Below are 15,906 nucleotides of genomic sequence, written 5' to 3'. Positions count from 1 at the left end.
ACAGAATACTGTGACCCCTCTGGGCATTCTAAACAAATGTTAAGTTGTTTTTTCCTGTCTATTAGGAGAAACCTGTGGTTTCCCTTTGCCCCGTAATGCCTGTCAGCACTTGATTAAAAAAAACTCCTGTTGCCTTTATTTAAAAATGCAATTAATGTGCAGAAAAATAGTTTAGTTTAAATATATCTGCAGTTCAGGATGCTTTAGTGACTGTTTCTTATACGGCCATTATTATGTCTCTGAACATTAGCCATTTTTAGAGGCCTTTGTTTACGTTCCAAACATTTTTTCCGATTAGGACATTAGGCTCCCGGAGAAGGTGAAAATAAAGTTTGTTTATGCTTGTTGGAACATTCCCCTTTTAAGGATATATACAAAGCCCTACAAAGTAAACCTTATGTGTTCTGAGCTGTCCCTACTGAGAATATCCTCACGGTGGCAACAACTGCACATTTTTGTTAAGAAAAAAAATCAAAGTTGATCACAGTATTTTAATTTTCTTTTCTAGTGAGAAGACTCTATTGCTAAGTTTATTCTTATTTTGGCCCTTACCTTCCTAGCACAAGCAAATGACAAGTAGCTCCTTTGATTGTGTTTGAATGAATTCCCAGTGGTCTTATGATTTTCTCATAAGAATTTTGGTACTTTTAATTGAAGGAGAGTATGGCTGGCATCTCTTTTGCACTGTAGCTTAAAGCGTTATTGACACGTTCCTATAAAAATCCATAGGAACATGTCAGTATTAGTAATGAGTTGCAACATGCAAAATGTTTGGGGCCTGAAGTTCCCCAAGCTGCCCCCAGCCCAGCCATACTTACCAAGCCAGACACTCTGACATGGCTAAAGGTGAAGACAAATGGTGCTACTAGTAGCAGCAACTTTTTCTTGAAAATTCTTAGCTCCCAGCCCAACGTGAGTGCAACAGCTACGAAAGAGCTGTTAGGGTTGCAGGGCATTTTCTGGCTTTTAGTAGATGTGAAAAGTAGCTGCTACTAACTAGCTCTGTGTCAAACAGCAGAAAATACCCTGCCATATACAGTACTGAGAATTGCCTCTGCTAAAACAGACACGGAGACAATTATCAGTAAATTATCAGTATTGTCTATTTCAGTAGCCATGCTGCTACTAGTAGCTCCGTGTGTCCTCACCCTTAGGGCAGTGGCACATGGGGAGATTAGTCGCCCTGCATCAAATGTTCGTAACCACGGGCGACTAATCTCCCCGCAATGCCATCCCACCAGCAACAATGTAAAGATGGAATGAGATGGCATACACTTGGCTACGATTTTCCGGTTCCTTGAGAGGCAGCTTCGGGTGACTTTGGGAAATCGTAGCGACGCGTATGCCCCTAAGTGATAACATACTTTGCACAAAAGCAAATAAATAATGCAAGTTATTCTTATCCTTATGAGTTGGTTGTACAGGGTGCAATGTGTATGTCACTGACGAAAAAATTGTATTAGTCACGATAATATCGTATTGGCGATCCGAAAGTGATGAAATATCTGTACTGAACGATTGTAAACAGCAGGAAAACCTTTCCGATTTTTTCGGGCAAGTGCCGAAAAAGTCGGACGAAAATACGCTTGGAGCGTTCGAGGATTCGTAAATCTGCCCCATAGTGTTGTGTAATGCTGTGTTCAGGACAAAAAGGCATGATAAGCAATGCAGTAATAACACTGGACCCAATTTTGCATTAGCATAGTACCCTAAGTTTGTTGAATTTGTCATGCAGGCTTTGGAAAACAATTGGCAAAATAAATACCTTAAATTCTGATACCAGCAATAAGGATACATATATTCCTGATGCATGGAAACTGGTTAATTTCAGTATTATCTGCCAAGGGAGTCTCTATCTGAAAGCTGTTATATATACATAACATAATACATAACATATATACATAATATACATTAATGAAAAGTTATTTGTAGATATAATATAATAATTATTGCATTATTTTAGCTCTGTTCTCTGGTTCTGACTCACAATGTAGCAGATGTCTTTTTCTAGGTCTGTTAATCAACTGGCCAATGCAACATTGTTTCAGGAGTCATTATCTGTTTAGCATATGATATTCCCTGCACACCTGATTTCAGTAGTAATTACATTTACAAATAACCACTGGAAAGGTTTCCTGCATACTGAAAAGTTTGCTAAGAATATAAACCGAAATACCACGGCTACCACATTGGCTAGATATTGTGTAGTCCTCGGTGAGCAAAAAAATCAGCCTATTCACCCACATTTGTGGAAATCATCTGGATTTTAAAACTGGTTGTATGCATTGCTTGCATGATTAAACAATTAACTATTTAACATATCTGCTTCTGTTCCATTTCAACTGTTAAAAAGAAACAGAGCATACTTAAGGCCCTTGGACCGACTCGGCAGCTTATCTGCCCGTGTTGGGGCAGAAACGAGCGGGCTGGCCTGAAATTGGCCAGATATCGATCGGCCAGGTTAGAAAATCCAGTCGGATCGGGGACCGCATCGGCTCATTGATGCGGTCCCCGAACCGACTGCCCCATTGCCGCCTACATAATCGGATTATTATTTTTTTTTTTTTTTTTTAACTTCAAGCTCCCCGATATCGCCCACCCGTAGGTGGGGATATCGGGGGAAGATCCGCTCGCTTGGCGATCTCGGCAAGCGAGCGGATCTTACCGTGTATGGGGACCTTTTAGAACTACTGGCTTAAGGCGCATCTATGCTATAGATTTAAGGTTAATTATCTATAACAACTCGGGGACCCATTTATATGCTGTTGGTAGGCTTTTATTTAGTTCTGATAGAAGTTTAAACCCCAGGATCCCAGAGTCGGACAAGTGGCATTTCCCCTTAGCTATTATTTAAGTACTGTATGCTATACCATATGCTCATTCCATATAGATCAGTAACCCAGGTCCACTTCACTTTTTGGTAACCCTTACATTTTTTAAAACTGGAACTGTCTTGCCAGTATAGGACATCTTGAGGATGTGCTGTACATTTACAACTGTAAATGAACTCTGATAGTGTTAGGTTAACTTTTGGAATATTTGGCTTCAGGGTGCTTTCTATTTTTGTGAATAATCTTTCTCTGCTAATACCACAGGTTGCATCAGCTGTTGAGAAATGGAAAACTGCCATTCGGGATGCCCAAACATTTTCACGCATGCATGTTCTACTAGGGATGTTGGATGCCTGCATCAAGTGGGATATGTCCTCTGAAAATGCTCGGTGTAAAGTGTGCCGCAAGAAAGGTACACAAAGCTACCTCTAGTTTATATCACAGGCTATAGTGCGCGTTATAAGAATCCCTTGCCACTGGCTTAGAATTGCCCATCAATTAAAACAGAATCATGATGTGTGCAGTCAATATTAGTCCCCCAAAACGGAAATCAGTTGAAACGTTTGACCCAGTTTCCTTACACAGTCAATGAGATATTCTAGCAGTTGACCATTAAATGCTGGCTGCTGAACTGGGGCAAGCCAGGTAGGTTAGTTTATAATGTTGCAGTGGCCAGCAGGTGGCACATTCTTTTTTCATCACTCTCAGGCATATTTCCAAATGCTGACCACATTTACACTAGTGTAGTAAACCACTGCAGCTAGTAAGAATTTTTATCATTGTTTTAGCTTCAATAAACTACTGAAAAAGTTGTGGGTGTACTTTCCTGTTAAGAACAGTACTTAGGTTCAGTGTTTAATCTCCATTTAGGGTAGTTTGGTAAAAATTGTGCTACTAGGAATGTTTATAATTTTCGTGCATCATATTTACTATTTATATATATATATATATATTTTTTTTTTTTTTGTCTGCCCAGGTGAAGATGACAAGCTAATTCTGTGTGATGAATGTAATAAAGCATTCCATCTCTTCTGTCTGCGACCAGTATTATTTAACATACCTGATGGAGAATGGCTGTGCCCTGCATGTCAGCCTGCAACTGCTAGACGAAGTTCTCGGGGCAGGTCAGTAATGTATAAACAAATATTTTCCTACGCTTGCAATAATTTCATGTACTGATTTTATAGTGTTCGATGCATTGTGCTTTGTGGCTGATAAGTTTGGCACAACAGCCCTGGCGAAGTCTCATAAATGGGGTGGAAACCTTGATCCTTATTCACTTATAATAATTAAGTCTTGCTTTGCTAAGTCCTGTGTTATGCCAACCTTTTTTTCTTTGTGACTTATTTGTTCAACCAGGCATTAGCCCCATTAGGGCAGTGGCAGACGTGGAGAATAGTCGCTCCGCAAAAAAACTCTGTTGTCTTGGGTGACTAATCTCCCTGCAGTGCCATCCCACTGGCTAGAATGTAAATCGCCGGTGGGATGGCATACACAGCGCTGCGATTTCCCCAAGTTGCCTGAAGTTGTCTTCAGAGGAAACTTCGGACAACTTCAGGCGACTTGGGGAAATCGCAGCGCTGCGTATGCCATCCCTCCCACGATTTACATTCTAGCCAGTGGGATGGCATCGCGGGGAGATAAGTCGTCCACAACAACGGAGATTTGTTGCAGCACAACTAATCTCCCCGTGTGTCACTGCCCTTATATTGAGTGTGCGCCTACTAAAAATTGTGATCTGCGGTTATATTAACAAGTATTTATAAAGCACCAGTGTATTCTGCATGCTGTTAAAAGGATGGGTGTATACATCAAATCTACAGTTTGCATACATAAATATAACTGAGCAAATTTTTGGGCAATGATGTAAATGGAGGTGGAAGCTTCAACTTTTCTGATGCAGCACCTTACATTAATAATATAATGCTTGTGATACTCACTAATGTTTGTTCCATATGAACTGGGCTGCCCGACATCAACATTTAAAGCATTGGGGAAAGTAGCTGCTGAAGGCTTGGTAAGGCAGATTTGCTGGGAGGAAATAGGGCAGTGTCTAGCAGCAAGTTTCGCCCCAGAGAGCTTATTAAAGTGATAGTAACACATTTCTGTTAAACGTAAAACACGTCACTATTACTTCTGAAGTCTGACATCCTAAGCTGGGCTGGTCCTTAACCATAGTCTTTTCTAAGCAACTGAGTGATGATCTAAAAATGAAGCTAACTGATGCTTACTTATGCTTAGTAATGCTTATAAAGTCATCAAGAAATGGTAGTTAATTTAAAATCTGGAAGACCAAGCAGGAGCGAGAATGTTGGTGAATTTGTGCCTTTATTGAAAGTATTATACTTGACACCCTGCTCTGATAGAGCGCAAGCAGCTCTGAATGTTTCCTACATTTTATATAGATGCTGTTGAGTGTAAGCCTATTTTCTGGTTTACACGCCAAGCATGTGTTTATAATGAATTTTCTGTGTAACAGAAATTATGCTGAAGACTCCACTCAAGATGAAGAGGAGGAGGAGGAAGAATCAGAGGAGGAGGAAGAGGTGGAATCGGAGGAGGAGGAGCAAGAAATGATGGGACAGAGATGTAAGTAAAATGAATGCTTTCAGAAAAGCTTCTAGGTATAGTATGTATGTAAAAGTAAAAATTGCTGTGATGGTGCTTAAAGCACTTACATCATTGGCAAATTATCAAATAATTCACATTTTTAAAAATGATTTCCTTTTTTCTCTAACACCTTGTACTTGATCCCAACTAAGCTGCATGAATCCATAATGGTTGGGTTTAACGTTTAAATGATTTCTAAGTAGCTTTAAAGCATGGTGATCCAAATTACAGAAAGATCTCATATCCAGAAAACCCAAAGTCCCATGCATTCTGGATTGCAGGTCCTATAAAACATTAAGTAATAACAGTCTGGAGATTTTGGGGGGGAAAAAGCTCAGTGTAACTGTCAGAACAATTCTAAACTTTGTATTTTGTGATAACACACCAACAGATTTAATAAGAGCTAAAGACAAATTCCTAAAAATTGTTGCTAATATTACTAAAAGACAAAATCTGAAAAAAAGTGAAGATATTTTTTTTTGTCTCTATCACCACTTTTGTCAACCCCCTCACCCCAGTTATTTATAAATAAACATTGTTCTGTATTTCAACCATGTTATTTACTATTAGTTTTTAGTGAAGGTGGAATATCAGCAATAAGGAAACAAGGAAAGCTACAGTTGAACATGCCATAATCAAATGGAGAACAAAGTGATTTATTTTGTGCTGCGTTTTCCAACATAGAATGTTTGAAGGGGTTAAATTCAGGGATAGAGCTTTGCAGCATTATGGTACTCAGAAGAATGAGAATTGTTGGCTTGTGCACACAGACACTGCCTACTCAACATGCTGTTGCCTTTTGAAGAGATGTTTGTGTGCAAGTGTTGGACATAAAGATGAAAGCCCAGGGATAGAACAGGATCAGCATTTCTGTGCAGGCAACAGCCGCCTCTCTAGAGTATGTGCTCACAGCAAGGCGGCAAGCGTACAAGCTCTGTTTTAGCCCTTGCTGTAGTAACACAACACATGTTTGCCCCCTTCCTTTAGTAAGTTAATTTTTCACTGATTAAGTTGGCAACTGCATGCTCCCACTGTGTGGCCTCCTTTTTTTGTTAGTACTATACTCATCTCTCACCAGCAGCAGCTGTAGCTCAGCAATGTCAGTGGGGAGGGGGCTGAGATGGGGAACAAATGTCTTCCTTCCAGTTGTCTGTGTGGATCAGATCTAATGTGGTCTTGTGCTTTTTAATACAAAGCAATATTCGCATGGAAGCTAAATAGAAACTACTATGCTATATTTATGAGCAGTTTATTTTACCATAAATAATCAGTATAAAACTCAGACAGCCTTTAAATATTTTTGGTCTTACTGTATTTATAGACAAATGTATCCAATATCCCTATTACAGGGATGAGGTATAAATCCAATATTACTGCTGCTATCCTAGAGAGGATTGTGCAGTTTAAAGGCCATCTATCACAAAAAAATGGTTTCCCTCACCAGAGGTGGTGTAAGCTATTAGAGCCTGTACTCCGGTAGTGGGAAACAATTTTTTTTTTCCTCTAAATCTGCCCCTTGCCAGCACTAAACTACCTGCACTGGGAGTTAGTTCACAGTGTGCACAGCCATGTTCAAGCACACACATGCACATAATAGGTGTCACAACTCACACATGTGCATGTGTATGATGGGAATCCCAATAGGATTGTTTTGACTCCAATAAGGATTAATTATAGCTTGGGATCAAGTACAAGGTAATGTCTTATTACAGAGGAAAAGAAAATCATTTTTAAATATGTAATTATTTGATTAAAATGGAGGCTGTGGCAAGAGAAAGCTTAGGGCATGTAAATGATCTGTCTAGTTTTTACTTTTTTTTTTTTTTTTAATGAGGTTTTTTATTTTATAAAGTAGCTATGGGAAACACAGTAGGAAATAGCACAGTAACCAGACAGGAAAAAAAACACCTGTGGAATATAGTGTCAAGGAGTGGATATCTTCTGGTTAAATAAAATGTTGTGTTGGCTGCTAGAGGGGGCAGTATATCTCCCCCCACCCCTTCCTCTGTATGAAGAAATCCCTCCTTTCTCCCAGCTACAGCAGCTCATTACACAAAAGCTTCTCAATGGATTTATTTTGATTCTCATTGAAAGAACAGGGGAAACTAAATCTCAAAAGCACTGTTAAACTGAAAAAAAGTATTGCATAATAAGTGCATTATCACACTTTTATCAAATTGTCCTAATAATTTAGTTTTTTCTAAAGGCGTCTTTGAAACACTTGGTATTTCAAATGTCTGCAGTGCCCCTCGTGCTTTTATATAGGTACCTTCATGTTTTTCCCTTTTTGTAGTGAGGTCCCGCAAAGCTGCAAAAGCTAAACCGGGCCGGCCTGCGCGACGTGGGCGTCCACCAAAAAACAGTAATCAATCTCGTGTCTCACGACAACGATATGTGGAAGACAATGAAGCTGATGTCGAGGAAATGGTAAAATAATTCTTCTAATGTTTGTTTTTGTTTAATAGTAAATATTTTAGTGATGTGTGGGTTTAACTGAAACCTGTGGTTGGGGGGTTTGGTTTCAAATGTGGATGACCATTGCAGGTTCGGGTTGGGTGTGAGTTGGACTAGAAAGCTGCTCTCCTCCTTTGCTCCAGGTTCCCTCTCTTGGTACCAGAGGTGTATGCAAAAGTAGCATAAGGAGCAGGAAGACAAAGATATGGGGGTCTGATGCGGGTTAAGGTTTTTTTTAGTTAATTGAGGGTATTTACATGATTAACTATTTTAGTTTAGTATGGCGAGGTCAAACTTGATTAATTGAACTTTTAACCCAAATTAACAAACTGCATATCTACATAGCCTTGGATATTATGCTTGTTCAAGATATTTTACTATCTTCTGATAGATGGAGTATGCATGGATGTCTGAGCTTTATTTAAGCACATTATGCACTTATGTGCTTTTTGCATTTGTAGAAAAGCCTAGCTTTATATTGTCTGTCTTTTCAGGTGCGTCAAAGCAAACCCACATCCCGCCGCCAGAACCAAGAGCTTCAGAAGTGTGAAGAGATTTTGGCAAAGCTCATAAAGTACCGATTCAGCTGGCCTTTCAGGTATGTTTCCGTATATAAAGCAAAATATTGCTGGCATAGTTTGTAACTAAAATTGTTCTTCAGGAATGGTGATTATATTCTTTACATAGCAGCAACAGATTTTTTTATTTTTTATTTTTTTTTAAATTTAAGCTTAAAATGCATGATTCTGCTACTAGTGTAAATATAAAGCAATTCCGATCTTTTGCGATATCGGTTGCCTCTTCGAGCCGCCATACATGCGCCAAATATATTATCGGTGCGTGTATTGGCTGGCTTAAGTCTAGGCCTAGACCTCTTATCCAGTTATTTGATTCAGTGGATAAATTTCCTATCTGGGCCCAGACTAAATATAAAAAATATTGGGGATGCACTGAATCCATTTTTTTTTTTTTTTGATTAGGCTGAATCCCTTACAATGGAAGAAAATGCTAATTAAGATTTGAAAGGGTTAAATGTTGCCGTGCGCAAAGTGCTTGTTTTCGTGACAAAGTCATGTGATTTTCCAGATTCGGTTCGGCCAGGACCAGGGATTGGCTGAATGCCAAACTGAATCCTGGATTCGGTGCATTTTCCCTTACAGAACTTTGTTAGTGCTGTGTCACTTCGGTCTCCAGATGGACAGCCCTCTTCTTTTTTTGTAATACAAATACTTGGGAATTTATAATGAAAGGCACTAAGCTTGCCCAGGAGCAGTTTGGGGTAGTTTGGTTGCTATTTGTTACAGCTCCTGGGCAAACTTAATGCTTATTACATATGGGAGTTAGAATGACTGTAACTAGATTAGTTGTGCTATAATTCCTATAACCATATTAAAAAGCCATTTGAGGCAGTTCTTAAACTTTTTTTTTTTCTTAATCTTTATGCTGTTCATTAAATGTTTTAGACTCCCCTTAAGAATTAAGAAGATTGCCAACTTAACCACATTATTTGACCAATATTATCCGTTTTTAGGGAGCCAGTCAATACTGATGAGATAGAAGACTACATGAACGTGGTGACAAACCCTATGGACTTCCAGACCATGCAGAGCAAATGTTCATGCGGTAGTTACCAGACAGTGCAGGAATTCCTTAACGATCTGAAACTGGTCTTTGGAAACACAGAGCTGTATTATGAGCCTGGAAGTTCTCAGTTGTCCTGCTTGGAGAAGACTGAGCAATGTGCCCGAGACCTACTTGGCAAACATCTACCAGCACACACTTATCAGAGGAGACATCGTAAGCACCAGGCTCCCGAGCCAGAGCCCGAGACAGCCAACCCTGGTCGGGGGCGCAAACGGAAGAAATGAAACAAATCTAAAAAGGGAGAGGGGTTGGGGTAAAGCTTGTGGAAGAATTAAGGGAGATGTAGAAATGGAGAGTTGGGGTGGCAGAACCTGGTGTTTTCCCTCTGGCTGATACCATACATACATTGACATTTTTAATGCATTGAAAAGAATTTGTTGCAAAGATAAATACAAATGTGGAGAAGTCAGATGTGCCACAGCCAAATCCATTAATATCATGTTTCTAAATTAGATTTCTATTGCCCACCCACTAAAACTGCTGCTATTTGGTTTTGTCATGGAACCCACTCACTTACGAGGATGCAGTTTTATAAATGATCATATCTATAAGATAATAGCTGTGCTTCATTTTGGCATCTCTTGTGTATTTTTTTTTTTTTTTTTTTTTTGTATAAGACTCCTCAATCAGTGTCTGCTTGCATATTGCCAGTGCTGCACATACTGCTTTGTTTAGTGAGAGGGTGATTGCAAGGACAGGGTTTTCTTCATTGCTAAGGGAACTTTCAGGCATATTCCTGATGTAAGTGGATTTCTCCGTTACATAATTATCTGATTATTATTATATATGATTGATATATGATTATGAGCTTTCTCGGACTTTGTTGGCAATAACTGCATTATGGGTCCTCGGCACTTAGCTTGTCTGTTAAACAAATGTCTGTATTGCGTCTGACTTCTGTAATATATCCTATATCTACCCTGTGTATTTATAGATTAAGTCATCTCCCCCATAAACGTTCCCCAGGCAATCATTGGGAGGCATCCAAAGGCTGAATAAAATAATGTATCATAAAATTTTAAAATAATCACCAGCTCCCTAACTTGGCCTTCCTCCCCATGTAAATGCTACCAGCAAAGACAAATGCCGAAAAGACTATTTTAGAAAGTGGATTTTGCTACGTTCTCCTCTCCCATTGGATGAGTTATTCTTCCTCTGCCGACACAGGTATCCAACCGTCAAACAGGAGAGTCACTTTTTTGTGTATTTTTTTTGTACTGACTATTTCCCCTTTTTTTCTAGATATTCAATGTCTGCTTGTGATCTTGTATAAAGGGAGCCTTTGTCTGGGTTTGGCACATGTACAGTACAGTTTATATGAAAACAAGTGTTTGCCTTTATTAATATTAAAACCGAAGGAACATGTGTAAATCTGTCTGGAGTACACAATTTTCATTGTTTAGGTTTTTTTCTAGTAATTCCTCTTATTTTTATATCTGTTTTAAGCAATGTGGTTTTTATAATTATGCCTAGTAAAATTAAACTTTGTGATCTGTGCAGCATCACATTTATACCGAGTTACTGGAAATGTGGTTTTTCTGCTTGACTCGAGCATGAGCCAAAGTCCCTAGGAGCCACTAAAGTGCAACCAGAACAGTCGGTCGGCTGAAAGGTGCAGAGGAGTTTAAATACACTAAAGCTGACTATACTAAAATATCCAATTGTTTGACCGCTTTACTTCATGTGGCAGCCAACACAGTGGGCAATATCAGGCTACCTGACGGTATGGCCCCAGGCCAAGGACTGGATCCTTAGCAGACCCATTAGGAGGGTACTGCATCAAGGCACCAAAGCCCCCCTCATCCAGATTTTTTTTAAATCTGCTTGATGAATTGCAGATTCTCAGCCAGTTACAGGTTGGTCAGGCTGCCGGGAGTTGCCCAGAAAGCTGCTGGCTCATCCCTTCAACAGTCGGCAGAATTTATCGGCCCTTCACTCATCGAAACAAAACCTTAAACTAAAAAGCTTTGAAACTATAACAAATGATAGTGTTTTGCACTTAGTATAGTAAGGGTAGTCACATATCTTAAGTACTTGGACTGTATCACTAGAACTTATTGAGGAAAAAGCTGTATTATCAAACAGACATGGTAGGAAGATGATAGTGGATAAGCTTAGAAAATACAGGCAAATAGAAGCAGACCCTATGTCAGGTTTGACTCTGGGCACAAATAGAAGCAGACCCTATGTCAGGTTTGACTCTGGGCACAAAAATTTGAGTGAGATGCGGACACATCAAAAAAAGTTGAGCGGTAGCAGCAATTCTTAAAATTTTTTGCTAATTTTTCAGCAAAACAGGACAGGTTTGCTCATCACTAGTTGTAATTTATCTCAAAAGGTACATTAAGCCAATAAGACATTTGGTCATACCGCGTCTGAACCCTAAAGAACGATGCCTCCAGCGAGATGATTTTGGCTTATATACAAGATGGATAAGTTCAGTTTCATGCAATCACTCGAAATAAAATAAGCTATTATATGTGTAAGACTGCAATTTCACAGCCTTCATGTCATTGGAAACCTATAGGCGAGTTGCCAGTCATGCAAGCAACCTTTGTTTTTTAAACTCTTCTTATGTACAATATATATATATATATATTGTAGAGTGATGCACCCATGTTTTACAAAATCTCATTTTTGGAAGAGACCCATTATTTATGTACTGTAGATTAGTTCTAGCTGTGGCCCTAGCCGTTGTCAGACTCCCAGAAGCATTAGGCAGCAAGAAGATCTATGGTGTTGATGCTTGTAAGATCAAAGTTGAAACAATGGGACGCTCCATTTTCCATGCAATTGGTTTTGGCTGCTTATGAAAGAGACTTTATGGCTTTCACTGTTTGAAAGTGAAAGTCAGAAAATTCTATAACACACTCAAAGTTAAATTAGAGCGCAACTACCTCTTTAAGCTCAGAACCCAGCTACCCCATATGTTCCTGTCTCTGAGAGCTCTAGCTTGAGTGTGCCTTGAGCACATCTATTGTGATTGTCGCTGTCTCCATAGACTCTGGCCCTGGTAGTTCTGCACAGGCTTAGGGCAACATTGTTTTTATAGATCACTGAAAGCTACCAAACATCCACACTTAAGCCACATAGCTTGTTGTGATATCTGTGCCTCTGTGTGAAGAACTGAATCCATGTGGCTTGCAGAGGAGTTGGTCTCTGGCCAGGTACCTCCTCTGCTCTGGGCTGTTCCTGGTACCCAGACCTGTTCTGTATCACACCCTGCATTGTTCTAGACATGCTTACCAGCTATGACCTCTCAATTCAGATAAACAGCCTGAATCTAAACCTGCAGCATTAACCCAATACTTTCTAAAGAGCTTTTTACTGTATTATACAGCTCATCTTCTCATAAATATAAAAGTGTATATATGAAGCATAAATTACATACAAATAAAGGTGCAAATGGGATGTCAAGTGGACACTGCTCTTCAGTGCTTATATTTGTTACAAGGTTACAGGTCTCAGTAGATATATATTTGTGTTTGGGCTGAGCTTGTTGGCAGTCAGTAAAGTTGACTCAGAACATCTTTACGTGTCTGGTAGATTCTAGTTAAGCAATTTACAGGACTTCTTCAGCATCTTTTATTAAACATAGTGGTTGGATCCAGAAGTATTGCACAATTTCTCAATCACATGCAATAAATGCAGGGTTTTTCTTAAAAAAAAAATAAATAAATAAAATAAAAAAAAAGTACAACACATAATGACAAGTAAATGAAATTGCAATATGACTGGTTCAATTAGTAGATCAGCAACCCACATATTAATATTTACCTGCAAAATATATTGTTTTACACAAAGCATGATCTCTCATATGCCCCCCCCCCCCCCCCTTCCGAGTGGCTCGCTCTTATAGCATTGCTGTGTCTCTGTGCTTCTGGTTGTCGGTCTCTCTCTTCCGCCAGTGACATCTATAGGTTCCTAGGTATGTGACAACTTTCAACAGCATGTTATATTCACCCAGAAACCAATAGGTGGAACAAAGCAGCCTGGGCAAAAATAAATCCAAATATTCCAAAACAATGTACAGACTTGCATAACAGTAAACATTTACATGAGAACATCTACTCTGGTAAATATAAAGCTGTGTGGGTGTGCAAGTTACCATTAGAACTGAATGTTGCTGTCTTAATATATATGTCTTAAAGGGCTACAGACTTTTTGCGTTAAAGGAAAAGTACCACTAAAATTTTTTAAGTATAAAAGCTATTCTACCCTGCACCAATAACTGCCCTATCCTGCAAACCACTTAGTATTTTAAATGCTTTAATAGAAAATACCTGCTAAAACTTGGCTTCCTGTCAATTGAACTACAGGGCAGTTATTGGTGCAGGGTAGAATAGCTTTTTTACTGTTACTTTTCCTTTAAGGGCCCCCTTGGCTCAGAACAAGGTTATGATTTATGAACATACTTGTAATCAGGGCCGCCATCAGAAACTTTGGGGCCCCCTCATAAGTTATTTATATAGGGGCACCCATGAACACAAGCGCACAGTACCAAATTGTAGGCCAAACCCCTTGTTTGCACTATACAGCTGATGCTACTCTATAATAAGCAGTTTATATAAAGAGTTCCATTCAGTTTATAGGGGTTCAGTGGAGTCTGTTATAAGCTTAACCCCTTCCCACCTACCTGCCCCTGCACTGTCATTGCTTGGTATGGAAGTTACACAAGTTTTTGCATGAGTTACGTAAATTGCTTATGTGTCCCAATGATGTTGCTGTGGGGTCCAATAACTAGTTGGTAGTAGTTCATAACAACAGTAAAAATAATGTGCTAATAAGTCATTTTAATTGGGGGGGGTCCAGTGGAGTTTACATGTAAGTTACATAAGTTTCTTTGAAAATAATGTAAGTTTTTGCATAAGTGCAGAGGCCCAATGATGTTGCTGTGGAGCCCAATAACCACTGGCTCCCCTACTGCAAAGTTCATGTAGAAGACACTGATATAATTCAGTAAACAGCTCCCAATATAAACAGCTGATGTTACTCTATAATAAGCAGTTCATATAAATATGATATAAGATAAAAAGAATAATTAGTGTGCTAATAAGTTAGTCAACTCATTGGGGGCAGTGGAGTTTGTCCCTGGAAAGCTTCTCTGCATTGTCTATTGCTTGATACACAAGTTACTTAAGTTTCTAGGCAAGTTACGTAGTTTACTAAAGTTTTTGTGGAAGTTACTTATATTATGACGTAACTTTATTATGGGATTAACTTTCTGTGGGTTGTAAGGCATACAGCAGTGTCAATTGAAGAAATAAAAACCATAGAATTGAGAAAGAAAGCAGGGGGGAGAAGGAGGATTAGGCTCAGAAATTTTGATATATAGGTACCTAAATGTTCCACATTCAACAGAGGTATGATCTTACATTTGCAATTAATCTATAAATTGGAAGGTAAATTCCTTTAAGAGAGATGCTTCCAGTCACCGTTTAGTGTATCAAATAGGTGCCAATGGTTTGTGTTGGTTACCATGGCCCTGTGTGTCTAGGTGAACCCTTGGATTCCTTCTCCTGATAAAACTATCCTATTGGGTTTAATTAATGCTTAAGTGATTTTTTAGTAGATATAAACTATAGTGATCCTAATTACAAAAAAATCCTTTATCCAGAAAACCCCAGGTCCTGAGCAATCTGGATAACAAGACCTGTGGATAGCATACCCTGTACTAAAAAGCAAATCTTTTTAAAATTGCATATACTTTCCCTTGATCCGATAGAATACTGTTTTAATACAAACATTTAAATCACAAGAATGTAAAGCAAAAAATTTTAATTGTAGTAAAATCCCATGAAGTGCTCTGTGGCAAAGCATTCTCTGGTTTAGGCAGGATAGGAATGTGTGAATACATTGTTGTCCAGCATAACTAATGACACAATATTTATCAGCTGCCTTAAAAATCCTAGTATGGCTGTGAGTGGCTGATAAGGGAAACACGAACTGTGCCACATTTCTTAGATAATTAGTTAGAAAATTGACAGATGTGAGTGGTGTGGGAGAAGTGCCAGCTACCCCTGCAGTCTCCTGGAACCTCAGATGTCTAGGGCCTGTGGGGCAGTCTGTAAGCGACATACTGGAATGGCTGCTAGAATGCGGGCCTAGCCTAGCGTTTACCATTTCCTTATTCAAATGTAGCGCCTTCTCTATAACAATTAACATACAAAGCTATATGGCCTCTTATGCCTCTAAAGCCTTCATGAACTTGATGATTTTTGTGGTAAACTTTTTATTTTAAATGACACTGTTTACATAGCAAATAATTCACTCTGTCATTTAAAATTTTATTTTTAAACCAACATTTAATTAGTTGTAATATTGGTGTGTAGGTGCCATCTCAGTGCATTGTGCCTGAGTCTGAGCT

At 39.0% G+C, this 15,906-nt stretch overlaps 1 protein-coding gene across 1 annotated transcript in view; it reads left to right on the top strand.

Moving 5' to 3' along the window:
- The window catches only part of baz1b (bromodomain adjacent to zinc finger domain 1B), a 34,237-nt gene extending 23,181 nt beyond the window's left edge, over positions 1-11,056 (top strand). The window contains exons 14-19 of the mRNA XM_002933610.5: positions 3,096-3,243; positions 3,808-3,955; positions 5,311-5,420; positions 7,735-7,868; positions 8,390-8,493; positions 9,427-11,056. Coding sequence (XP_002933656.2) covers positions 3,096-3,243; positions 3,808-3,955; positions 5,311-5,420; positions 7,735-7,868; positions 8,390-8,493; positions 9,427-9,763 — 981 coding nt within the window. The 3' untranslated portion in view covers positions 9,764-11,056. The remainder of the gene's footprint in view (positions 1-3,095; positions 3,244-3,807; positions 3,956-5,310; positions 5,421-7,734; positions 7,869-8,389; positions 8,494-9,426) is intronic.
- Positions 11,057-15,906: the final 4,850 nt, after the last annotated feature.

The sequence above is a fragment of the Xenopus tropicalis genome, chromosome 2 (genome assembly GCF_000004195.4).
Source record: "Xenopus tropicalis strain Nigerian chromosome 2, UCB_Xtro_10.0, whole genome shotgun sequence".
NCBI lineage: Eukaryota > Metazoa > Chordata > Amphibia > Anura > Pipidae > Xenopus > Xenopus tropicalis.
Note: the sequence above shows the minus strand (reverse complement) of the source record. Positions and strands in the feature narration are given on the sequence as shown.